The sequence below is a fragment of the Drosophila ficusphila genome, unplaced genomic scaffold (genome assembly GCF_018152265.1).
Source record: "Drosophila ficusphila isolate 14025-0441.05 unplaced genomic scaffold, ASM1815226v1 contig_414, whole genome shotgun sequence".
NCBI lineage: Eukaryota > Metazoa > Arthropoda > Insecta > Diptera > Drosophilidae > Drosophila > Drosophila ficusphila.
Genome location: NW_025064328.1, coordinates 3,555,771 through 3,581,169, shown reverse-complemented (window position 1 = coordinate 3,581,169; position 25,399 = coordinate 3,555,771). Strand labels below are relative to the sequence as shown.

The window sequence follows — 25,399 nt, the reverse complement described above, 5'->3', positions numbered from 1 at the left end:
GAAAAAGCAACAACAACAAACAATAGATATAGTTGGGGCCCAGACTTCAAAGTATTACCCAATGTGAAGTCGAGTTTTGTTTTGGGCCGAAAGGCGCTGGTGAAAAGTGTGGGGAGCATCGCCGTGTCAAGCGGTAATTGTTATGTAAATGAGTTTTACAATTTTTGCCAGCCAAAAAAGGTCACCACCAGCAGAAGCAGCAGCAGCAGCAGCAGCAGATGAAGGGAGACTCTGTGGCTTAGGCCTGGTCGACAAATTTCATCCAAGTCAGTCAGCAGTTTTTCTGCCACCCGATGAGGACAAACAAAAGTTTTGTTTAGCTTTTGTTTCGGTGCTTTCGCATTTCAGTGCATATATATTGTACCCAACCCAACAACCAAACATCCAACCAACCCATACCATACCATTACCACTCTTTCGAAAGGCAACAAAGCCAGGCTCTTTATAAAATTGCAAATCAGTTTGTAAGTCAACGACAACTTGTTGTTTAGGTTCTCTGGCCAAAGTGTTTCGCCGGTCTTAAGAACTTTTAACCATTTTTCCCTTTGGTGCAAACATACGAATGACTATGACTGTATTTTCGTTATAAGGTTGCTTTTTGCAGCCATTAAGGTCCAGCAGACACGTTTGAAAGTTAATAACCGTTTGGCAAAGTTAAAGCGAATGAAATTCGAAATTTTTCTCCTTTGCTCAAGTGTTTGCATGGTGAAATGTTGGTATTTAATGGTGAAAGCCAGCATTTAATAACATTTTTTGAAGGGAAAACTTTTGCATGTATTTATCCTTTCAGTAAAGGGAAAAAGTTGTATTTGATATGCAGAAAAATAGGTATTCAACGTGTGTGAGTGTTTGTTGATAAGCTATCATATTTCTTTCATATATCATATTTAAATATATTTTTTAGTAATTAATACCCTTCGACGCTTTTTGTTTTCAATTTAATGTTTCGACTTTGGTATCTCTGAATCATAGTGACTTTAAAATTTAACCACAAATGACCTTTCCCCTCATGAAACTCCTTCCCATAAATTTGACTTAGAAAGATGCACGAAGATGGGTGCCAGGCCAATTAGCATTTTATTCAATTATTTATTTGAAAAGTGCCCCACTCGAAGGTCATAACTAATATTGGAATTTCCCCTGGCGGCGCCGCCGACCAACTGTCCTCCGTTTCAGCAATATTTGTGTTAGCCTATTTCCTTAAGTGCAACGTCAGCTTGGCATTTCGCAACTTTTGTTGCTGTTTCCTGGAGGGAAATATAAATGCCAGGCCATGGCAAAAGACAAACACACACAGATGAGTGGGGGCGAGTCACGCAGACAGACACACATGGAGGCACTCCACTCACACACACAGACACACCCATAACGGGACACGCACACACATGCGGCAAGCATGCAGATGTGACAGAGTGGGACTTGAATTTTTAATGCAAGGCAACAACAATTCTCAGCGGCATATTTACATTCCGGCTCAATGTCAATTGTGTTTATAAATTAATTTGCAAAAAGACAAATGTACACATGGCATTGGAGCGATTCGGAGTGAGCGAGAGAGAGAGAGAGGGTGAGCCTATTGCCGCTGCTGAACAAGCACGCCTTTTGTTTTGGAGGCCATTACGGCCAGGGATCCCCAATGCCAAAGCCGGGTTCCATGTACCGTACATGTGCTCGTTCGACTGCCGGTGTCAGCTCATGTGGAGCACCTCCGGCTCCCGAATCTCCACAGGTTTCTGGCTTCTGTTGCTGCTGTCGACTGACCCCCTAACGCATTGTTGTCTCCCTCTCTGCAGGGGGGCCACCTTGTTAGAGGACCCATTCTCTCGCTGTCGGTGCCCATTTCCGTACCCAAGTCTCCTCCCCTCCCAATCCTCCGAACCCTCCGGACCCTCCAGAGCCCTTCACAAAAAAACCCGTAGCCGTACCTCAGCTGGCGTGACAGGTTGTTGTCGTCGTTAGATGTTAGACGCATGCTTTTGTTTCTTTTCGGTGTCCTCTTGCCTCTGGGATGGGACAGCAGACTGGAAAAAAATTAGACACTAATAGAATTTTCTTTCTTTGACATTTGTTGCTTTTTTATGGAACATTCTCAAAACCAATAATGAGGTTTTAATTTATGGAACATTCTCAAAACCAATAATGAGGTTTTAATTTACAAACAAGATTAATGAGTAGTTTTGTAGCTTACGTATTTTAACCATTCCAAATGCTTATGTACGATAATAGTTTATCATTAAGTACTTGGGACTAAAATCACGCATACGACACGTATGCCAGCCATATATGTATATTAAACCTAAAAATAAGTACTACCAATAATTTACGTTCACTTGTTAAAAGTATTTTTAGAATATAGAAATAAATATTTCTTATGCCTCGTTAAAAAAGCTGTTTAAACAAAAATGCATTTTTAAATCAGAAAGCGCAAAACAACTTAACAAAAGTATGCCTTCCCCTTGATTAAGAAAGATAATTTTGTGTTCACTGTTTAAAATCATGAGTTTAAACAAAGGATATCTTATGAATACAGTTTTTCTCCCTGTGCATTGGCAGGAGTGCGGGGATAAGCAGCTGCCAGTTGTCGTAAATATTTGCGCACAAAAGTCGGCAATGATTTGATGCACACGCACACAGGCAGCTGGCTAAGCTGAAACTAGCTAAGCAGCCCACACACACACTCTCTCACTAACAAAGAAGGCGGCTTAACCCGCCGAAGGTGCGGGGGTTGCAGGGGGTGGCAGGGGGAGGGATGGCGGAGGGTGGCGGCTAATTTGCGCAACAGAATGACAGGCTAGGCCATCTACAGTGGGATTTTGCATGCCACCAGCAGCTGGAAGCGATAAGCAAAAAGTCAAGGCAAGAATAACAGAAATCATGGATTAATAGATCCATTCTGTTTATTAAATACCTATCAAATATCTCTGAACGAGATGAATGCCTAAGCTTGTGTGTTTCCAAATACCATTGCTGAAATAACATTTTAGCTAAGGTATTTTTCTCTTACGTAAAGCTAAATAAGTTTAAGTGAAGAGTTTTCGCATTGCATGTATTACAAACAGCTGGCAGGGCAATAACAATCCAGCCAATAAAACGCATTTATAGAGCACTTTATTGATTAAAAATTAAATAAATCACTGAGCATATAGACTACTGGGACTACCATAATGTATTCGGATTGCGTTCTGCCATTATTAAGCCATTCTATCAGCATAATAATCAGCAAGTGCATTCGTTGCATGCATGCTTAATGCTCGGATGCGAATTTAATCCTTAGTCTTTCATTGGGATAATACCCCGGCAGAACTGCAGCAACGCACGCACTTCCGTGCGGCATCTTCAGCAATTCGGCGATGCAAGTGAGCAAGGCCGCCCACATTTTCCGACCAAACCGAATCAACCCACCCAGCACCCAGCACCACCCCCGCCTCTCGAAAAACAACTGCAGTTATTCGGCTAACGGTCGGCTCGGCATTTCCCTCGGACATTTTCCAACTTTCGGCTTCTTTTGCCGCCCGATGACGAACTTCGTTTTCGAATTCAAAGCAGCGGCAGCCGTCGTAGCGTTCAGTTCTGTTCCACCAGCGGTCCCAGCAATTCAGTTGTGCTTTGGCTGGCAGTCGCGAAAGTTGCTAGCTAACGCGATATTGCCGCTAACGTAACGTAACGTAACGTCGTGATTTTTGGCCAGCGCATAACGTAACGTAACGTAAACAGTTTGTAACGCGGAAGGTCGGCGCTCGTTTGGCGCATTTTTTCGTGAGTTATTAAAATGCGATAAAAGCCAGTGAATCGGTAATAAAGCGCTTATCTGGGCCCGCAATTACGACCCAGAAAAAGGGGGCGGGCGGATCTCGCGTTGGCGGTTTTTGTGGCGGAGACAAAGCTAAAGGCAAAGCAGGGCAAATAACAACAAAAAAAAAAAAAAAAAAATATATATATAAAATAAAATATCAGAAACAGCAGCAGGAGCAGCCGGAGCAGCCGGCAGTTGTCTCCAATTACTCGCGGGCTCGCTGTGAAGTCAATTGTGTGCTGGCCCGCATCTGTTACAAATTTCTTTCCAGGCCGGGAGTCATTTTAGGCCATCCAGAAATGGAAGCGAACGAATGAACGAATGAACGAACCAACCAGCCAACTGTCACCATTCCACATATCCGCCCATCAGCGCCTAAATGTATGCTTTAGTGCGTCCGTCTGTCACTGTGTCTCTTTTAGTTAATAGTTGTCTACGTGTGCGGCATATTACCAACTCACATTAATGCGACCGACCCACACACACACACACACACACATATAGCTCTCTAACACATAAATATCACAGGTGGGAGCGTGTTTGTTTTTCTTGGCTTTTAGCTTCCGCTGCGGGCTATCTTGAAAAACATTCAAAGTATCTTTCGGATGTGCCACTTGCCGTGCTTCGATGTGTGTGTCATCGCTGGTGTGTGTGCTACTTTTTGGTGTTTATGGCATTTAAATCAATAATGTCGCATGCCACCGCTCTCACTCCTTTTTTTTTTGTGGCTCGTTTTTTTTATTTTGTAGTTGCCCCTTTTTGCTTTTTGCTTCTTGGCACTCCCGCTGCGAGTGCAATTTGTGCGGATTTGTTGCCTTCATCCAGCTGAAGTGGTGCAAGCACCGCCTACTACGTTGCAGTATTAGCAAAAGGTGACTCAGAATTATGAGTTGAGCTCACCCCCTCCTGTTTTTCAGCTGGCCTGAATTTGCTTAATGAGCGCAGCGCCCGACCGCAGATACTTTGCACACACTTATTTAACGCTCATACGCCCCGTTGGCCACCCTCCTTTTATTTTTCGGTTCTGTTCAGTTCAGTACAGAACAGTTCGGTTCAACCGGGGCCAAGGGCACACGGCTGGCTTTTGTTGGCCACGATTGCAAGTGCAGCTGGGATTTATGCTGGTCCTATTCTTTAATCTCGTTAAAGGCCGCATTGAAATGACGCCGGGGCTCAGGGCGAAAATTTTAATGAAGATGCCGCTCAAGCCAGAGCCAGCTCAGTTCCCTGGCCAGTTTTGTGGCATTTTAATTTGCTAAGCGTGTCCAAGTGTCCGGCAAAATTTACACAAAGCTGCCACAAACTTAATTCACACAACCACAATTGCCAAGCGAAACGTACGAAAAAGGCGGGTGAACGAGAAGTGCGGAGGCAACTTTGCGGGGTTGCAACATTTTAATCAAATGTGTAAAAACTATTTCCACCACTCACACTTTAGCACCGTGCTAAATGGCAGACATCACATCATCACGAGGGCCATTGGTGGGGATGGCCTGGGCCATTGGAGACCACGTCTCCTCCATGAATTTGTTAATTAAGCCTAATGCGCAATTAAAGCTTCAAGGAATGTAAACCCAACTTTGGTCAGGTCCAGGCTGATTTAATTTGAATTTCGTTCGGTCGGGGAAAAACTGGGTTAGAAGCTGCCAGAATCCACGTTGAATGTCGTCCACATGCAGCGGATTCTCTGCCTTTTGGCTGCTCCATTTCGGGGCAGCAGCACCACCACATTATCTTAAGCTCATAAATTTAACCCATTTTTTGTTTGGCTCCCCGTACGTACATACACTTACAAGAAGAGCCCATCAGGTGGGGCTAAATTTCCCAGAAGGGTCGTAAGGCTTCAAAGATGGAAAACTTTTAGATTACCTGCCTGTCTGCCTGCCAACGCAAAAAAAAGACCAAAAATTGACCTTATCAAAGGTGCAAAGTTGAAGTCATTTGGCTGCTTTTCCACCTGCAATTAAGCATGAATTGGGGATATCAATTTAATGACTCGGATGGACTTAATTAGCTTCTTTTTTTTTTGAAGCTGTTGCTAGTTAATTAAAATATCTGATAATCTTATTAAAAAAATTTTATTCTGCCAATTTAAATCTCGTGAATTCAATTAACTCCTTGGCGACCATTAAATCAATCTATTAATTATTGAATTTATTTCTGGATTACCGACAAAAGACCAGGAATCCTGCCACTCACGAAATCACTTTGCTGACCACAAGATTTCGATTTAGCCCCCATTTGGCTTCCGTTTGGACCATTTCCCCATTGTGCAGTTGTGCGGCGACTCCTCCTGGTTCTCCACCTCCTCATCATGCTCCAGCTCCTCCTGCTCCCCTTCGTAATGCCCAAGTCCATTTGGTCTTGGCACTTCACTAATCTGTCCATTGTGAGACATTGAAAGTGGGCGGCAGTAGGCCTAGCCCCGCCCACTGTCCCCAATGGTTCTTCATAACTGTTGGTGTGTGTATGTTTGTGTGGGTGTGGAGATGGAGGCTTTGGTGAATTTACGACCACAGTCAACACTCATGGTTAACTCATGGTCAATGAGCGGGTTCACGAACTTCCGAGTACAGGTTGTTCGAAGGGGGCGAACCAAAGGTCAAGGGTGGAGGGAAAAGGGAGAAAAGGGGGCGCTGTGGGAGGTACGTATTATACACCAGAGAGCATCCTTCACGATTACTTAATATTAATGACTCCAGGCAGTGTGGTCACTCGGTGGCCATTGGTCGTGGTCCCAGGTCTGTTCTCCTCTTCTCCACTTCTCCTTTCTCCACCTTACTTTCTTCCCGCGTCTGTTCTTTTTTTTTGCAGAGAGGAAAATTCTTTATTATGTGTTATAGGTAACATTGGGTTGTACATAGGATCACTCTTTTAAATACCATACTAAGTGCATTTCAATGTCCTTTTGTTTCCCTATTTTGCATGTCAGCATGTTGTGCATGTCAGCACAAAACATGTATGCATTGTTTTAGGCCTTAATTAAGTTTGTTCATTAATTTGAAATTACTGAATTCCATAAATAATGTTGTTCTACAACATGCAAGCACATAATTCATTTTATTTAATATGTTATATGCTAAACATTTAATAAATTGGTTCATTAGTTGTTTTTCTGCCACAAACAAAAACATAATTCAATTTTTGTAATGAAATATATAATCCTCTATTTACATAAAAATTATTTAAATGTCTAACAAAAAAATCTGTAAAATTCCATGGCTCTTTTGTCTTTACAAAGTTGTTAAAAAACAATAGGAAACAAAAAAAGTTTATTTATTTTTTCCCAGTGTACTGCTGAGCTCCTTGCGCTGATGTCGCAAATCTGACATCGCCGTCGATGAAAAACTTTGCCGCTTTGGTCTTTTGTAATGAATGCCCTTTTATCTGTATTAGTTTACGTGTGGGGGAGAATGGAAAGCCCGCTTTCGCTTTCGCTCTGGCATTTCTCCTCGGCCAAGGCCAGAATGAACGGTTGATCTGGGCCTGGTCCATTGTGTTCGACAACCGCTGCTTCTGGAGAATATTTGCTTAAGCTGATTTAACTACATTAACTTGATTAAATAAGTATTAAACAGTCAAGAGGGAGGAGCCAACTGTTTGCCCACAGATGCGGGAATGCGGGTATTAAGGCCCGGTTTCTTCTTCAACTTCCCATTCACTTTTTTATAGGTTCTATTGATTGATTTCGAATTACAATAAATGTTTGGCTGCCACTGCTACCAGTTGTTTCGCCTCAAGCTGCAAAAGAGTTCAGAGTTGTCTCTCCAGCAGATGTGGGATGAACTTTTAGAAGATTAAACTATTTTTAGGTACAGGAAGTTCCCTGAAACATTTTAATACTTTATCCCTTTGAAGAATGTAACAAAAAAAAGTTTATTTTTAATAAAAAAAGAGCTTGTTAGCTTTTCTAAATAATATGCCAGCAAATTGTGGCTTTATCTATAGATGTTATCATTTATTGAATGCAACATATCACCCTTTTAATATATATTTATGCTTTTATAGAAAACATTTTCTGATAAAATATGTAGGGGAGAAGTGGGGGTTGTGGGCATGGGTCGGTTGTGGGCACCCCTACGTATATCTTCACAAAATGAAGATTGAATTTTTTTGGTAATGTCATTCGCAAGCAATTACCCTATGTATGATTTATGCCAAATATCAAAGTAAACAGACGCGTTTGCTTTTTGAAATTAACGAATTGGTTTTTCTTGTGCTTGGAAAAGGTGGTGAAACTTTATTCAAAGATTTTCAATAGTGTATCAATTAAAGTGAATCGATTAAAAAGGTAAGTGTAATGCATTTTTATTTGGTCAAAGCAATATACTAAATGGAACAATATCGATTTGAACCAAAAAATTTATGCTAACACATTTTTTAATTACTTCTTAAAATGTCTGCGAAAGTTGGTTGTGGGCACCAAAATTGGGTGGGTTGTGGGCACCCGTTTTTTTTTGGCAAATTTTTTTATTACCTACAATTTCTTGTAAAATTGTTTTCAAAATTTGTTTGGAACCCTCTAGAACATTATTGTATAAATCTTAGGCTCTTGAAAGGGATCCTCTCCCGCTGAGAGGGATTATCACTAAGATTTTAACACTTTATTCTTCATTTTTCATCCGAAATGTATGGACATGCGGGGCAGTCATTATACATGTCAAAATTGTGTTTCCGACGATGAATATCGCCTATGTAGTCTTTGAAATAAATAAATTGTCATTTTGTTGATATTGGTTGCGGTTTTTTTCCATATTATTCCATTTGCAGCATTTTTTCCCAGGGTGCCCACAACCCCCCCAAAAAAAAATTTTAGCTGAAAATTACGATTTTACAAAAGTCCATATGAAATTTTTTCGCATGACAAAATCAAGTATGTTTCTTCATAATTAGTTAGCTTAGGTCTCTAGCTTTACAGCATATGTCCAAATAATATTCACTAGTTCGGTAATTATAAGCCAAAAACAAAACTATGCCCACAACCCCCACATCTCCCCTATATTTCATTTAAACTGCAATGTCTGCTTTATTAAAACCACAAAATAAATGGTGTACCTTGCTCATCACTGGCATTCGAAAAACCACAAGCCTCCGTCTGCAACCCACAATCGAGTGATATTGCCCGCCAGCTGTTTGCCTTTGCGATTGAATGTGAATGTGAATGTGAATGTGGCTCAATTGTTGTTCGAATCAAATCGGTTAGAACAACATTATTGCTCTGGATTCCCCCATACCGCACGCACATTGCATAAATAGTTTGATTGCGACACGGATCGAGATTGCTGGCCGTTTTATGGCCAAGTAATTAACATTCCCAGGGCGCTAAGTGAAAGCCATTTCGGCCAAGTCAAGGTCGAGGAATGCAATTTGGACAATTTTCGGTTCGTTCTGGGCTATCTGGCTGGCGGATTCCCTCGATGGGTATAAATTCTTGTTGTCACTGAAGCTGCAGCAAAATCCAAAAGACAGAGAAGCTGAAAAGCTAAGGGGAGAAAATTGTTGGGAGCGTTGTATCGTTGGAAATGGAAAACAGAAAATAGAAAATTCTGCTTTTATAACTTTGTTAGCGCTCATTCTCTCGTCCTCTAAGTCAGGGAAATGGAATGCGGAAAGCGTAATTTAATGAAAAGTCATCAAAGCAATGCACCAGAGAGAGATTGCAAAACTAAACTTTTCGATTTCATTAACCGAACAGTGTGTGCCGTGTCGTCCTTTTTTGGGCCGCAGGAAAAACCATTTAAATGCGCCAACCATTAAATTCTACTTAATTTATGCAAAGTGGAAAATCTGTTTTGCTCGTAATGTTGTCCATTCGCCTTTGGGTCATAAATAAAAACGCATAAAAGCCAAAAAAAAAAGAAGAGGGAAAATAATATGATAACATATTATTACGGGCAGCAAATTAATGTCATCATCGAGCCGGCAGCAAATTGGTTCCGAAGCCCATCTGAATAATTGCCTGCGAATCTGTCGCAGGACATCTGCACATGTCTGCACTGCCGGCCAATTTATAGTTGAGTGTCGGCCAGGACCACAGAATTTTGGCACTCCTTTCGCCTTGGCTTTCTGTCCTTCGCTCGCTCTAGACTTCTTCCTTTTCCCTTCGTCTGACAGCTCTGGAAATGAGCAAATTTTTGGGTCGTCATTCCAGTTAATAATAAACAGACACAAACAGAATCACACAGCACAGACAAACGCACACACACACACACACACACACGTCAAGGACATTTGAACAACACAAATAAGGGAAGAAGGGAAGAATTGAAGAAGGAGGGGGAGAGGTTCCTGGGAACCCACCAAATTGCGCTTCATTTATTTATAATAATTACAACTGTAAAAAGTTTTAAAAGTCATTTCAATGGCAGCCGCTGCCGGGTTCTCCTCCTAAAGTATGCAGGCTAATAGGCCTGCAGAATGGTAAATAAGGACGAAGGAGGAGCCAACTATGTCCACTCCTGAATAATGAATACCGTGAGAAATTGAACTATTATTGTTTGCCCGGGGGCAACTGGGGCCATCGAGGGCTGACTGCCACGAATACACTTTGTTACCGGGCAAAATTTAAATTTAATTCCCTGAATTATGGCCACAATTTACCATGGGCCCGGCCAGCTGACCAGTTGGCTTGCATAATCTGCGCTTAAAAAATGAGCGTAAATGTTTAACGCCCCAGCGCCCAAGTGGCACTCGCTGACCTCCCAACAAAACCCCCAACCCCTCACCCCCCAAAAAAAAAAACCTCACCCTTCTCTCTTATTTATTCCTTTATTTTACACTGTTTGTTTATATTTTTATGATTGTGTTAAATCAATTGCTCCGCGAGAGGCGTGTAAATTTTATGCTTCAATTTGGTTTTTATTTATCTTCCTTTATTATTGTTTTTATGATTTTTTCCCCGTTGTCATCAATAATGGAAGAGGGATGAGCCGAGTGAATGAGTGAATGGCAGAAGCCACGCAATTCAATAAAGCATTAAATTAAAATTAAATCTACAAAAGCAAACGCAATTAAGTTGCCAAACAGTCGAGTGCAGCGACATTGAGCCACCCTCGACCTAAAAGCCCTCTCCTTTCCTTGTTTTTTTTCTGTTTTTTTTTTTTCGTGCGATGTCCTGACAGTCACTTAATTAACGCAAATTATTTGCAATGCCAATAAGCCGACAGTATATATTAGGTTTTGAGGTTTCATGGGCTAAGCCCTTTTATTTCATACCCCGTTTGAGTGCTGATGTCGATTGAATGGGACTGAATATTTCATTGAGTTCAATGGGCCAAACTCTATCGATTGACAGCAAAAAGTAATTCCATCCTGCCGCATCGCATCGCATCGCATCGCATCGCATGGCATCCCAATATGGAAGTTCTCAATTTGCGGCCCCTCAAAAGTATGCAACACTTTTCGAATGAGTGCAGGCAACCGAAGAAAATCGAGTTCGAGTCGGTTGCGAAATACTTTATTGGATTTTCCCCAGAAAGCGCTTTGATAGTGGCATTCCCTTGCCGAAAACAGACTGCAGTGGTTTTCCAAAAAGGATCTTAACTTGCAATTATTCAATTTCGCCTCTGACGTAACTTATTTATTTGTTTTGCCTTTTGGTTGTCAATCCTTTCCGGAAAACTATTGTTTTATTAAGTAACTACGACTACTACGAGAGCAAGTCGGTTCGGTTCGTTTGTAATCCATGCTTTGCATATTTTTGATTTTTGTAAAGCTACAATTTATTTAAATTTCTACGTGACTGCTAGCTGAATAAATGGGAATTGCATTTTGTAAAACAAAAGATTAAAGTTTTTTGTCTGCTTTTGTTTTTCATTTCTGTTGAACGTGACATGTTAAGTGAAAAGTAACGAAGCAAAAAATGGCTTTAGTTTTTATTTAACGTTAATTGAAAATATAAAAAGTTGACAAACATAAAAGAAATGCTTAAAACTTGTTAAAGTTGATGAGGAAAAATTGCTTTTTGGAGAATTTAAATTTTTTCGTTTTAATCCGTTGGCATTTAAAAATCACACCATGAAATAAACAAAGTTTAGTTCGTTTTTCCGGTATTTTAGCACCGATCCGTTTGAATTTCGCCAACGTTTCGGTGACCTTGAACGCACTCGCATTTCAATTCGTGCATTTCCATTTTTCGCTCATTTGAAACAGGTCAGTGGCTACTCACGTGTAAATTTACCCACAGGCACCTACCGCCACCCATCAAAACCCCCCTTCCCCATCCACCTGTTTTTCCCCCCGAAAAACAACCGCCCCTTTTGGCAGGCAGCCCGTTGCTTTAATTACTCTTGCGGAAAATTGCTTCAACTCTCAACTTTGTTGAGTGTTAAGCATTTGGCACGAAACAGAAAAAAAAATGGGTGGAAAAAGCCGACACGGACTTTGGACTCCGGACCTCTGGACTTTGGGACTCGAACTCGTACTCTTATTCGTACTCGGACTTTGGACTCAGTGTTATTCGCTCAATGAGGGTCAGCAGTGGAATTACAACGCGTGTGGTCTTTGTGGACGGGCGTTGCTCCAAAACGGCGTGTGCCACTGGTCGTTTGCCAAGTTAAGGACCCCCGAAAAAAAGGCTCCAAACAGGAGAGCAATGGCGAACCGTACGGAACCGCAACCGCAGCAGTCCGTTGGACATCAGCAGTACGTCAAAATACTTCTACTTCTGCCACCTTTTTGTGGAGTGAGGCAAAAAGTGAGAAGAGAGATTCGCGTGAGCGACGACTTAAGCCCCTCCGAAGCGTTTTTGTTTGGTCCTGGCACAGACCCTTGTAGACCCACTCCCCGGAATCCTGGCCAATACCTCAGTTCGCCCCCTCTGAACCCCTTTACCCTTCTTTCCTTGACATGAGTGTGCGAAACTTTTTGCCGAGGCAAAAGCCACTCGCAACTGAAACCACTTGGAACAAACCGTTTGCCACCAAGGACGAAGGACGAGCAGCAGGAGCAGGAGATGAGGACGAAGAAGATGGAGAAGAAGGTTGAGGCGCTGGAGAGTGGCACTAATGTCTGCTCCAGTAACTAACACGAAAGTGAAGCTTGATTTTGGCCAGCCAAAGGCGAAGGATCCTTGTCGCATTTACCATATGTGTGTGGTCCAACGACAAGGAATCCTTCGTATTTATCAGGGATGCACAAATGTCACATTTGCCTCCTGCCAATTTGGCCGACAATCAAAGTGCTGGTTCGCCTGGCTTCTGCGGTTGAAATAATTATGTTTTTCAGCACAGGATCGTTGGCTACGTGTTTTTATCAGTCTTGCAAATCTGAAAGAATTGCAATTTTGACTGGCTTTGTGGTGCGATGAAATTGACTTTCTAATTTCGTTTGCAATCATGATTTTTTTAGGTAAATTAAATTAAATTAAAAATTATTGGTATGCACTCTTTATAAATAATTTTAAATCCTTGAAGTTTGTATATCTCCTTGAAGCGTTTTAACAATTTTTTAAGTATTTTTTAAATTCCATAAAAGCGGCTTAAAATCACATTTCAAAGAGGCATCAGTCATCATCATCAACTGCAGAACAAATATACATTCCATCCTTGAGTTTCACTTATGATATTGCTATCTGGTTTCTGTTGAACTTACGCTCGTATCCCTGGCAATACATTCGCCTGTAAATGAATATATTTATGTGTGCGGATGTGGATTGCAGGTGTCCTTGTCTCGTTCTCGTCCTCATTCTCGTCTTCATCCTCGTCCTCGTCGTCAGCGGGCCTCATTCGTCTCCCATCGGTGCACACAAATTGCCAAAGTTGCGGACATTCCATCGCATAGGCAAAACTTTCGCCCGTCGCCCGTTTGCTGGTTGCTGGAATTAATTAAAATACAAAATGGCCACAAAGGCGATGGTGGGCCATCCAATCCGTGACGGGATCACAGCCGGATGTGTGTGCTCTCCAACAGCAGCGGAGGGAGGGGAGGGGCGGATTGTCGAGGGGGAGTGGCACTTCTGTGAACCGCTTTTCCCCCTCTAATCGTTTTGCTGCGGCTGGCACTTCCATCAAACACGCTTCCGCAGTGCATATCCTGTTTGTAATCGATTTGAAAATGTGCAGCAAGGACATTGTCCGGCAAACGACGACGAGAAGTACAAAAAAAAAAAAAGGAAAAACCGATGAAAGGAAAGCGAGTTACGACGGGGGCGCAAAAGAAAAGTAGAACAAAAAAGGAAAAAATTAGCAATAAACGTAAGCGCACGCGATGTCCTGCCCCCCAATGTCCTGCCCCCCAAATGTCCTTCCCTCCCCCCAAACTCCCACTAAAAAAGGGCTAAAATCAATAAAATGCTTGTTGCTCCGACACAAGAAATAGCAACACCAGAGGCAACAACATTTATACAATGCCAACGACGTCGCGACTTTTCTCCGACATCTTTCAATGTACAATTATATTGGTTGGCTTCTGCCACGCCCCCTTCCCCTTCTCCGCCACAAAGTCTTAAATGGAAAGGGTACTTCGTCGCTGTGCAACATAAATAGTTGCGTTTTTGCCTCCCCTTCAAGTGCACGGAAAGAAAACTATACAGATCTATTTTTTTAAGTGGATAATTTAAACAAACTTGAAAAAATAAAAGAAAATATATGTTCATGTCTACCTACATTTTTTCAGCCAAATATCAATGATTCTTCTTACCATTTGGCACAACAATAATAATACTTGTTATGCCTATTCAAATATCAATTGTTATTTGAACACATTTAATTCTATTAATTTTGTTCATAAAAGCCTTGCGAAATTATATAAAATTTTTGTACCTTACTCTTTTTATTCAATTTAAATAAACTATTGGCCATAAGTCAATAAAGTGTTCTTTGTCTTCTCCGGAAACCAGAGCAAATTGATCTGATTACGTTGACTTGAAAGGCAAACGGAAGTCAAGGTGTCAAGCTGAAACTGATACTGATATTGCACTACATTTTATTCTCAGTGCTTCGCTTTTTGCGCTGCGCCAGCGAAAATGCCGGAAATTCTTGGGACTGGGTCCGTGTAGTGTCCTTCGCTGCCAATTCCTCGGCTGCTCCTTCCGCTGTTCCTGCTGTTCCCTGCACCTCCTAGCTGCTCCTTTCTGCTCCTTCTGCTGCTCCTTCTGCTGCTTAGCTTCGTCAGCGCCATAAATGGCTGCAAAAATGTAAATAGACAGAAGACGCGAAGGGAGTAAACGCGGAGCACATTGCTCGTTACATGCTAGAGATTCCTGCCAGCGAGCGAGTTATTATGACAAACTTTGTTAATTGGAAAATATTCCTCGAAAATGCTGGCTGGCTGGCTGGCTGGTTGGATGGCTGGCTGCCGCCACATTGAATTTACAGGATACATTCATCGCCTGGGTCGCCGTGCCTTTGGTTTTTGGTTTCTGCGGTCTCAATGCATTCGACAAGTTTGAGCAGCTCCCCCGGCTTCATTTTCTGCTTTTTGCTGTCCTGTTTGGTGTGTGTGCGAGGCAAAGTTTGCTTTTTTGGGCAAATATTTGCGCAGATGGCATCGGTGGAAAGTAGATTAATTCATTACGCTGCCAGCAAGTTCGTTAAAAACTATGGCCAAAAGATAGAGGAACTTGCGCTTTAAATAGTTGCAAACTTTTGCGGGCGGAGAGTTTGACAAACCGCTTATGGCCAACTTTATGACAGCTGCAAATGACTGTCTTTAAGATCTCCGTCGGAAGTGAAGTGAAATGAAGTCAGCCGTGGTATGGGTAAAGTTGACTGCCGGACATTTGATGTCTCACTTTACGGTCGGTGTTTTACATGTGATTTATGGCTGTGAAACGCGCTGTCTCCAGGACATATGCTTTTATTTTTCGTATCATTTCGTCGTAATGTGTCGCTTTTTTATTTGCCCCATGCACACGTATAATGCGACCCAGAAAAAGGGGCAATAAATTCAGAGTGGGGCGAAAATTGGGGATTGGAGTATCCATTGCAGTCGATGTCGGATGTCGGATGTCTGCTGCTCCAATGGTGCTTTGTCTGATCATCTTTCGGGGTTAACAATTGAAGCAGCTCTTGGCAAGGCAATCCATTGCAGCCAGCTCATCGTCATCGCAGTTGCCATCATCAATTCGTCCCTGGTCTTGATGATGGTGACCGAAGCCAATTGTACTTGGCGAGGCCAAAAAGCAAAAAGCACCATGGGAACGAGCACTATTCACTGAATGAATGGGTTCGGAACAGTGAAAAAAATAGTGCTGAGCTCAAGCCTTTTTCTAAAGCAGTTTTTCAACAGCATATCTGTAAAATAAATTCATGGCAGTTGTATTCATTAATCTCAATTGCGCTCGAATTGGCTTAGCCTTTTTTTATTGGAAATAAAATATATTTTTGCAGGCATCTATATACTTTTTAATTTAGGTAAAGGCTCATTAATTTTTTCTAGGCAGTGAAACATTCTCTTCAGTTGCCCATTTAATTAACTAACAGTTTTCTAATCAAGAGTTGCAGAATAAACAAGAACTTTTTTATAAATACTTTTATTTGATTTGCAAAATCCACAAATCCCCATGAACTGATTGCTCAAATGCTAGATTTATTCGCAGTTTAATTTATAGTTCGTTTTATCGATGCATTGGCTACACTCGTATATAGTATCCTTGACATCCTTGATTCAGTCTGCGCCTTGTTTATCCTCAGTGTTGGCGTGAAGTAGACACGATACTCGATAACAGACTGGGACGTGTCCATGGCCAATCCTCATGACGGCATTTTATTGTTTGCTGACGGTCTTTAGCCCGTCGAGTGGATACTATACTTTATATACCTATATATCGTATACTAGATATGCTATACGTATGTGTTTTTCCGTTCGAGTGCGACTCTGTTAGGTCTAGATCTGCTCCTATCCGGTTTTGTGTCCATATTTTTTCCGTGCCGCAGGACCCCCTTCTATTCTTCTTCTTCCTCCCACTCCACTTGGTATCCTTTATGTAATTGTAAGTGCCAGCGATTATGTACACGCAACTATGACTTTAACTGCTGCTTGTTGTTCCAGCAGTTGGTACTTGGACTCCGTCGAGCGTTGTTATTGTCACGGCCGTTTTTTTCTTTTCTTTTTTTTCGGGTGGCGCTGCCCCGTTGCCAATGACAACCCTGTAGGCGCTTGGTAAACACCCTATAACCAAACAAAACCGAAAACCCCTCACACCCCCCACCCTCTAACCAACAACCCAACCACCGCCCACTCCTTTATGGCAGTAGAACCACATGGATGCACACACTTGTGCACTTTCGCAACACCCACGAACAGAAGCACACCCATTCGCACCCACTCACACACCCACTCACACACACCCACACACACAAAGTGTGCTTTCAATCAGGCACTGAATTGAAAATCCATTAACGAGTACAAGGCAGAGGCACTGGCGCCAGCTGCCACTGCCACTGCCGATGGCACCCACTGTTTTCACGAGGGGCACCCCGGAAATGCGGCCACTAACGAAGGGTTGGAAAGGGGGAGGGTTAAGAGGGGGGGAGAGAGAACTCCCCTGCTTCATATTCTTTCTTGAACAATAACAAAATAATACACAAATTTGGCGACTCTTTCACGGCTTTGCTGCTGCAAGTCAAGAACAAATATTAAAGACCAAATGAATGCAACTTCAACTTCAACTGCAACTAAGTCTGAAGCTGCAAAGAGTGCAGTCAGAAAAATCTTACACCTTCTTAGAGTGGATTAAAAAAGATTAAAGTTTGCCTAAGATGCAAAGTGATTACTCTATTGCAAAGTTTTTGAATAAGAACTTTTTGCTTTTGTATTGCTGATAGATGAAAAACCATTGAGGTCCAAAACAATATCAGAAGTTGCTAAGGCAAAGCACTTAAGCTTTCAACTGATTTAACTTTTTGGGAAACACTATTTGTACAAAAGGAAAGGAAATTTTCTAGCTGAGAAAAAATAAACGGTTGCCTAAAAAGCGAAAGTATTTATAATTCTTGTAAATTCATAAGTGAATCTCCATATTCCAAATGTTGTTTAGTTAAACGGAACAATAAACCCCCAATCTATAAAAGAAAAAAAACACTGCGGTTTCTCCAAGTGCATTAAATAAGTACCGAAACGAAATAAAAATTCAAATAAATCAAAGCCAAATCGAAGCCGAATCGAAAAATCAAAGGAGCGTGTTGAAGATGTTGACCTGCGTGTGTCGACCCGTCTCCGGCAATCTGCCCAAGATGCCGCCCGCCTCGCTGATGCCCGCCCACCGGGCCACGCCCTCCTCAGCCTCAGCCTCAGCCGCCTCATCCACATCCTCATCAGCATCGACAGCCTCCTTGGCCTTCGTCAGTCCGACGAGAGGAGTGGTGGTGACCTGCGAACCCAAGCTGAATGTGAGTAGCCCGGCGGTATCTCCATCCGTATCTCCTCCATCCGGAGGAGCAAATCCAATCTGCGACACACAACAAAAAGCCGAAATTAGCTTAAGCATAACTTGATTTATGGCTGACCACGAACGTTGACAACTTTCAGTTTGACTTTTGAGTTTTCCCCAGGATGCTTGCTTGGTGTTTTTCATTTTTATTTCTCATTTTTTTTGTTTTTTTTTTTTGGTTACGTCTCGGATTATAAATTGTGAAATCTTATTTGACACTCTAAAGAGGAGGTGGATGTGTCACTTATCTTTACTAACGATCCACAATCTGAATGGCAATCGCAATCTCTAATCCGAATCCAAATCCAAATCCTTCGTTGCAGGTGCCCAGCAGGCTGACGTCAGCCGAACTGAGGGCGATGGCATTGAGACAGCAGCAGCAAATCGACAGCCAGCACCAGCTGCTGGCCACCAAGGAGCAGCGCCTGCGCTTCCTCAAGTCGCAGGAGGTGCGGAGCGCCGTCGCCAGTGCGGAGGGGGAGCGGCTCCGCCGGCTGAGGGAGCGGGTCGAGGCGCAGGAGTCCAAGCTGCGCCGCCTGCGAGCGCTGCGGGGTCAAGTGGACCTGCAGAAGACCTACAATGTCACGCTGAGTGAGTAGCACACCTTTACAAAAGCAAAAAACACGTGAATATATTCTAGGGAAGTGCACTTTAATAGATGAAGGTTAGTTAAGGGGATCTGAGGAATTAAAATAAATTAAATGGGAATTTACGGGTTATTAGTTAATTGGGTTAAATTCAAAAAAATTAGATCATAATCTATTTTTACAATTTATTTATTTCTTTTAATGAATTAAAATATTTAATTTTATTATTACTTTATCATGAGATAAGATAGATAGATAAGTTAAGATGGTAATCTAAATTTACTGCCTTTAGAGACTTCATGGAAATAGTGAGTAGTATTTTCTTATCTTGTTTTAAATACAATTTTGCATTGGAAGTATGGTAGTATAATTTCATTGGTAAAATGTACTTGATTATATCTTCTCTCTCTTTCTAATACACACCAATTTATAGATTGGTATTATAAATTAATTTTAAATCCCCTTCCGAGTCTGCTTCCTAATTGTAAATCCCTTCTCGGATTCCCTAGCTGCTCTTAACCAGCTTTTAATCGTACCTGCCTTCCTTAAACATGGCTTTGCTCTTTAATGCGCAAAGGTAAATGTTGCAAGGGAACACCCAAGATTTATTATGCAACTTTTGAGCAGTGCAACGAGGGAAGGGAAGGGAAGAGGAGAAGAGAGGGGAGGAAGGGGGAGGGAACGGATTCAGGGGCAGTGGCGAAGTGCCACCAAGTGCATCTGGTGGGGATATCCTATCCGGTCCTAAGCTTACCTCTCCAATTGAGTTAAGCACCGCCGGCTGAGTGGCGAAGAGGGGTTCTCTGGGTGAATTAACATGTGTTAAAACCGTGTTGAGTGGTGGCCTGCCTGCCTCCAATCCTGTCGAGCGTACAGCCCAATCCCAGCCAGCCAGCCATCCAACCATCTGCCAACTGCCACCCAACATTCGCCATCAGCCACTCGGTTCTCGCGTGTGTGAATTTAATTTATGTATGTGTGCCACTTTGTTGTCCTTTATGATTGCCTGTGGGCGGGTGGACCACGCCTCTTCCCCCCGCTCACCCACTGGAAACATGGCTAAGAAGATGTTGGCCCGCCGCACAAGCTCCGGCGCACACAATTCCATACAAGGGTATTATGTTAATGAGCTGGCGCCCTGCGTTGTGGCTCTAATTAGTTTGAACAGGCAACCCAAATCCACGAAAAGGAAAACACCGGCGACCATCAGGCGGCCGGCGATTATAAAATAGTTAGTGGGTTAGTGGGCGAACGGAATGGATCCGGGATAACATGTTGATTAAGCCGGGCACTCAAAGAACAGGCGCCTCCTTTAATCAAGGAGCAGGCGCTCGACTACAGATTGTTGCGGCTCCTTTGTCGGTGATTAAGATTTACTTGGGTGCCTATTAATAAGCGTGAGATATCGGGCATTATAATCATGATAATAACCATGGTAGTATTTTTAGGTTGAGAGAAAGTGTGTGTGTTTACTTAAATAAATAGTTAAGTGGGCTATTTAGTAACAAAAATGTAAAGAAAAGCGATTACTTTCTTATTTAAAGGAAGCTATTTCTAAAAAGAATGTGAAGGTTTAATCGTTTAAATATGAAATACTTCGCTTTTGCTTTATAATAATGTGATTCTGTCTATCCAATACCAATAAGTTTATGATGAATCTAGAAAATATATACAGATTAATTTAATATCCTAGTCATCGAATAACTTTTCGACACTGAGGAGATTCCCAATATAAGAATTTAAAACTAGTTAAGATTAAAAGAAGTGGCAATATCTTTTAAAAACATTTTTGCTTAATTAATTAAAAATGTTTCTTTGTATCTCCACTTTTCAGGCAATGACTTGGACTCGATTCGAGCGCTGTTCAGCGAGAAGGAGAAGGAGCTCAGCCTGGCGGTGGCCAAGGTGGAGGCACTCACCCGCCAGCTGGAGGAGCTGCGCCGCGACCGGCGATGTCCTGTGAACATCCTGGCGGCAGCTGGCAACGGAGTTGGCCAGGCACTTCCTCCCCAGGCGTCCCGCGAGCTGGAGAAACTGCGCCGCGAACTGATGGTGAGTGAGGCGAAACAATGGGCCAGCTAATTGGGAAAGTGTTTATTTGTTGTTCTTTGCTCAATGTTGCAGTACCGCAATCAGCTGTCGCTGCAGCAGGATGCGCGGTTGCACATGCAACGCGAGGCGTTGCAGCAACGTCAGGCGGAGCTTCGATCGGTGGACCAGCGCATTTACGAGCTGCAGACGCGCCTGCAGCGCAAAAAGCAGGCCAACACCCACCATCAGCAGCAGCAGCAACAGCAGCAGCAACACCAGCAACATCAACATCAACAGCAGCAACAGCAACAATCTGCAGTGCAACAACAGCAGCAGCAACAATTGCATGTACAGTCCGCTCAATTGCTGGCGGCAGCAGCAGCAGCAGCCACTGTGCAGCAGCAACATCAGCAGCAGCAGCAACAGCAGCAGCAGCAGCAACAACAGCAGCAACAGCAGACTTTGGCCTACCAGCAACCTGCTGGCAATTTGGCCAAACACGGCGGAGTTGCTGCCCTCAAGCAGCAATTGTTGCAGAAGCAGGTGAACCAACTGGCCGCCGCTGCTGCTGCAGCTGCCGCAGGCAGAGCCCGTGGCAATGTGGCAGCCGTAGAGCCCTTTATCCACACGCCCCAAAAGTCCACGATTACCAGCACGGCCAGCTATTTGAGTGGCGGGATGAAACACGCGGCGGCGACGGCTAATACGAATCAGCAGAACCAGCTAATCCAGGATTTAACCCACGTAAAACTGGGACAAAATAGTGGTTTCTTCGCTGGATCAGTGCCCGTTCCCGTGGCGACTTCCAGCAGCGAGAGCGATGAGTCCAAGTTGGCCAAGAAGTTGCTGGCAACTCCTGCAAAAACGGAGGCTGAGTTGAGGAAACAGGCGCAAACGGAAGCGATGGATAGCACCACACACATTTACGCGGAAGTGGGACCCAAGAAAAGGGATCGAGAGGCAGCAGCAGCGGCGGCAGCAGCAGCAGCAGCAGCAGCAGCACAAGCAGCAGCAGCAGCAGCAGCAACAGCAGCAGCAACAGTAGCAGCACAAGCAGCAACTGCAACTCCAACAGCAACATCTCCGCCCGCCACTGCGAATGCGAGTAAAATCCCCAAGAGCATCTCCTCCAGCAGCAGCAGTTCCGCCTCCGCCTCCGCCTTGATAAGCAAACTGAATCAGCAGGCAACTGGAAAGGACAACCAGGATCCACAGCAGCAATCGCAAATCAAAAAGAACGAGATTTCGGTCACCAGCGAAACGCTTTCGGAACGCAACACCCAGCAGCAACTCACTGTGCACAGCATGCCACTGGGTGCCATTAGCAAATCGGTGGCTCTAGCAGTGTCCAACGCCTCCAAGCCACTGCAAGTGCAGGTGAGCAATTTGGCGGTGCCACCGAGGAAACCCATCAGCAGTGTGGCGCCCACTTCGGTTTCCAGCGGCAGTTCGATACCCAAAATGATCACCTACAGCCCGAAGGTGAATCGCGTGGCGCCCAATGTGGTGATGGCGGATCCCCGACCAGCATTGCCACCCAAACCCAGCAAGATGTCGCCCACGGAACAGCCATCGCCGGTGGAGGCCAGCACGTCAAGCTCCACGGGAGGATCAGGAGGAGCAGCAACTGCAACCAAGACACAAACAGCAACCTTTGGCCTGCAATCCCTGAACATCAACGACAACTTGCCCATCAAGGCCAAGCCATTGACCATCCGCAAGCAACCTTTGTTCGAGCAACCTCGCCTGAAGTCCAGCCAATCCACCTCGAATGGCCAACAGAAGCCACCGATGTTGCAGCTGCAAAGTCAGCGGAAATCAGAGCCCACAATTAGGCAGCCCACGGATAACTTGAAGTCCTCGCCGGACAACTCACCCCAGCATTCGCCGAGCAGTGAGTCGAGTGTGGATGAAACCGACCGCATGGTGACCCCAATCAGTGCCACCAGTCAGCAGGAGGCATCGGCAACAGTTGCACCAACAGCAGCAACAACGGCGACGACAACCAGCAACATCAAGGAGCGAACGGGTGGCAAACCCAAGCTGGCGAGGCGGGTGAGCTTCGATCCGTTGGCCCTTCTGTTGGACGCCAGTTTGGAGGGGGAACTGGAGCTGGTGAAGAAGACGGCCATGCAGGTGGCCAATCCCAGTGCGGCCAACGATGAGGGCATCACGGCGCTCCACAATGCCATTTGTGCCGGTCACTTTGACATTGTCAAGTGAGTCTGACTCAAGAATCCATTTAAAATCCCTTCTAAATACTTTATTTTCTAACAGATTTTTGGTTGAGTTTGGCTGCGATGTGAATGCCCAGGATTCGGATGGCTGGACGCCACTGCACTGCGCCGCCAGTTGCAACAACCTGTCCATGGTGAAGTTCCTGGTGGAGAGCGGCGCCTGTCTGTTCGCCTCCACGCTCTCGGATCACGAGACTCCGGCGGAGAAGTGCGAGGAGGACGAGGAGGGCTTCGACGGCTGCTCCGAGTATTTGTACAGTAAGTATATCCTTTAAATTTAACTAGAGTGTATAATTTGGTACCATTTCGTTAATCAATGGGATTCAATTATATAAATACAAGCTGGAATTAACTAGATCAAAGAGAAGTGATCACTTTTGTCAAAATATAATAAAAGATCATAAGAGTCAAAAGACAAGAATATTTGCTTTTAAAATATTTAAAAATGTTTGTACATCCTTGCAGAGGTTATAATGCATTTTTTAGCTTCTAAAAAATGTTTAATGCTAAAAAAAAGATTTAATTTATATACATAACTTATCTTGATGAATATCCTCCCTGTCTATTTTTTAAATCAAATCCCATTGAAGTGTTTGCTTTTCATAAAACTAAATCAAATTTGGAAACCTCCTAGGAATCTTTGATATAACTTCAGGGGCAACTTCCTTTCTGATTTAAAAATCTCTTCTAACATGTTTCCCTTTCCTTTCTCGTAGGCATCCAGGAGAAGCTGGGCATCCTGCACAACGGCGACGTGTACGCGGTGTTCTCCTACGAGGCGCAGAACGGCGACGAGCTCTCCTTCCACGTGAACGAGCCACTGGTGGTTCTGCGCAAGGGCGACGACGCCGAGAACGAGTGGTGGTGGGCGAGGAACGCCGGCGGCGAGGAGGGCTACGTGCCGCGGAATCTCCTGGGTGTGAGTATCTGATGAAGTGCCTCCTTTTTACGCAGGATAGTAACTAACTAGCAACTCCTTTTCTCTCATTCTTATTTCACAGCTGTACCCACGTGTGCCGCCGCATTCGCCGCACTTCAGCGATTAGCAGTTAATACGCTTCACCATACTGAAGCGCAAGGCCGGCCGACTCATCCAGAAGCGCTATATATCCAAGTACATCTAGGGAGGAGCCCCATGGAGCCAATTCTGGGCACGTGCCAAGCGCAGGAGTCATCGGGGAATTATTTATCACGGCCCCATGTTTCTTTCTGTTTACTTTTTGTTTTGGGAAAAGCAACACAAAGGACGAGGAACGAGGTGGTGACGAAGGCTATATGGTTTCCCATATGCTCATCCATATGGAATGGAACCAACTGCAACAGCAACAGAAGCTTCCGCCTCAGTCATTTATCCCGACGACTGGCCTCAATTAGCCAGGCTTTCGCACAAAGTTCAGCACCCACAAATTCATACACACAAACCCATACACACACACACACACATATCACCTACACATATCACCCACACATATCAGCAGCCGAGAAACATAAACACCCCCTGCATACGTACAACCGCAAATTGAATTTCACTTAAGCTCCTTAGCTTTAAGGCCTAGACTAATAACTCATATCAGCCGCCTGCTCGCCACAAAAAACTCCAACCTTCTCCAGCTACTGCAGATATATATAAAGTTCAAAATTGGAAAAACTGGTAAATGGTAACGGGGGGGAAAATTAGAAATTCCTGGACACCCGCACACACAGAATGTTTCATCTACGGTTTGCCGAAGGAGTTTGTTAATTGCATATATCAAGTTAGTACTTAAACCTTAATTGAACTCGAACAAAGTTCACACACAAATCGAAAGAAGTAAACATTTTTAACACATACTATATAACAAAAAAAAACTGACAAACATGGAGAATACATAACGAATCGAATGTGATTTTTGTATAAAGACGAGTATAATTTAAACAATTTGTATCGAATATGGAAATGTAAATTACATAAAGCGGATTCGTTGACAAGTAATCGCATTATAGGATGTATGCTCTAATTTAACTTAATTTAATTACACCTAATTGATTGCTTAATAATTTAGCCTTAAGAAACACACATTAAAATGCAAATACGTTTGAAAAATGAAAATAAAACGATTAAGAAAGCTTAAAAACTGTGTGTGCTTTTTACTACATCCCCATCTCTAGTGGACCAATAAATATATTTTTCAGATATACAACGCAGTTAAATCTACAATCGCAATTGAGCTGCTATTCAGTATTCATTCAGAGTTCCAAAACGTTACATCTTGAAGTTCCCCGCCATATAAAAAGCTTTCCTGTCACGCGAGCATCAATTAAACTGTCACTTTATATCAGTGGTTACGTATTCTCGAATCTCTATGAAGCCATTCGAACATTAACAACCTTATCAAAAGTA

At 43.4% G+C, this 25,399-nt stretch overlaps 1 protein-coding gene across 2 annotated transcripts in view; it reads left to right on the top strand.

The window, feature by feature from the left end:
* The window catches only part of LOC108087814 (apoptosis-stimulating of p53 protein 1), a 39,147-nt gene extending 14,014 nt beyond the window's left edge, over positions 1 to 25,133 (top strand). Inside the window, exons 1-8 of one of the 2 annotated variants that reach the window (XM_017185377.2) lie at positions 2,754 to 3,792; positions 17,772 to 18,123; positions 18,488 to 18,755; positions 20,586 to 20,803; positions 20,876 to 23,001; positions 23,060 to 23,277; positions 23,736 to 23,938; positions 24,021 to 25,133. In XM_017185377.2, the coding sequence (XP_017040866.1) occupies positions 17,923 to 18,123; positions 18,488 to 18,755; positions 20,586 to 20,803; positions 20,876 to 23,001; positions 23,060 to 23,277; positions 23,736 to 23,938; positions 24,021 to 24,065 (3,279 nt within the window). In that variant the 5' untranslated portion in view covers positions 2,754 to 3,792; positions 17,772 to 17,922 and the 3' untranslated portion in view covers positions 24,066 to 25,133. Of the gene's footprint in view, positions 1 to 2,753; positions 3,793 to 17,771; positions 18,124 to 18,487; positions 18,756 to 20,585; positions 20,804 to 20,875; positions 23,002 to 23,059; positions 23,278 to 23,735; positions 23,939 to 24,020 lie in introns of those variants that run through there. The other variant, XM_017185378.1, reaches the window with a different exon arrangement.
* Positions 25,134 to 25,399: the final 266 nt, after the last annotated feature.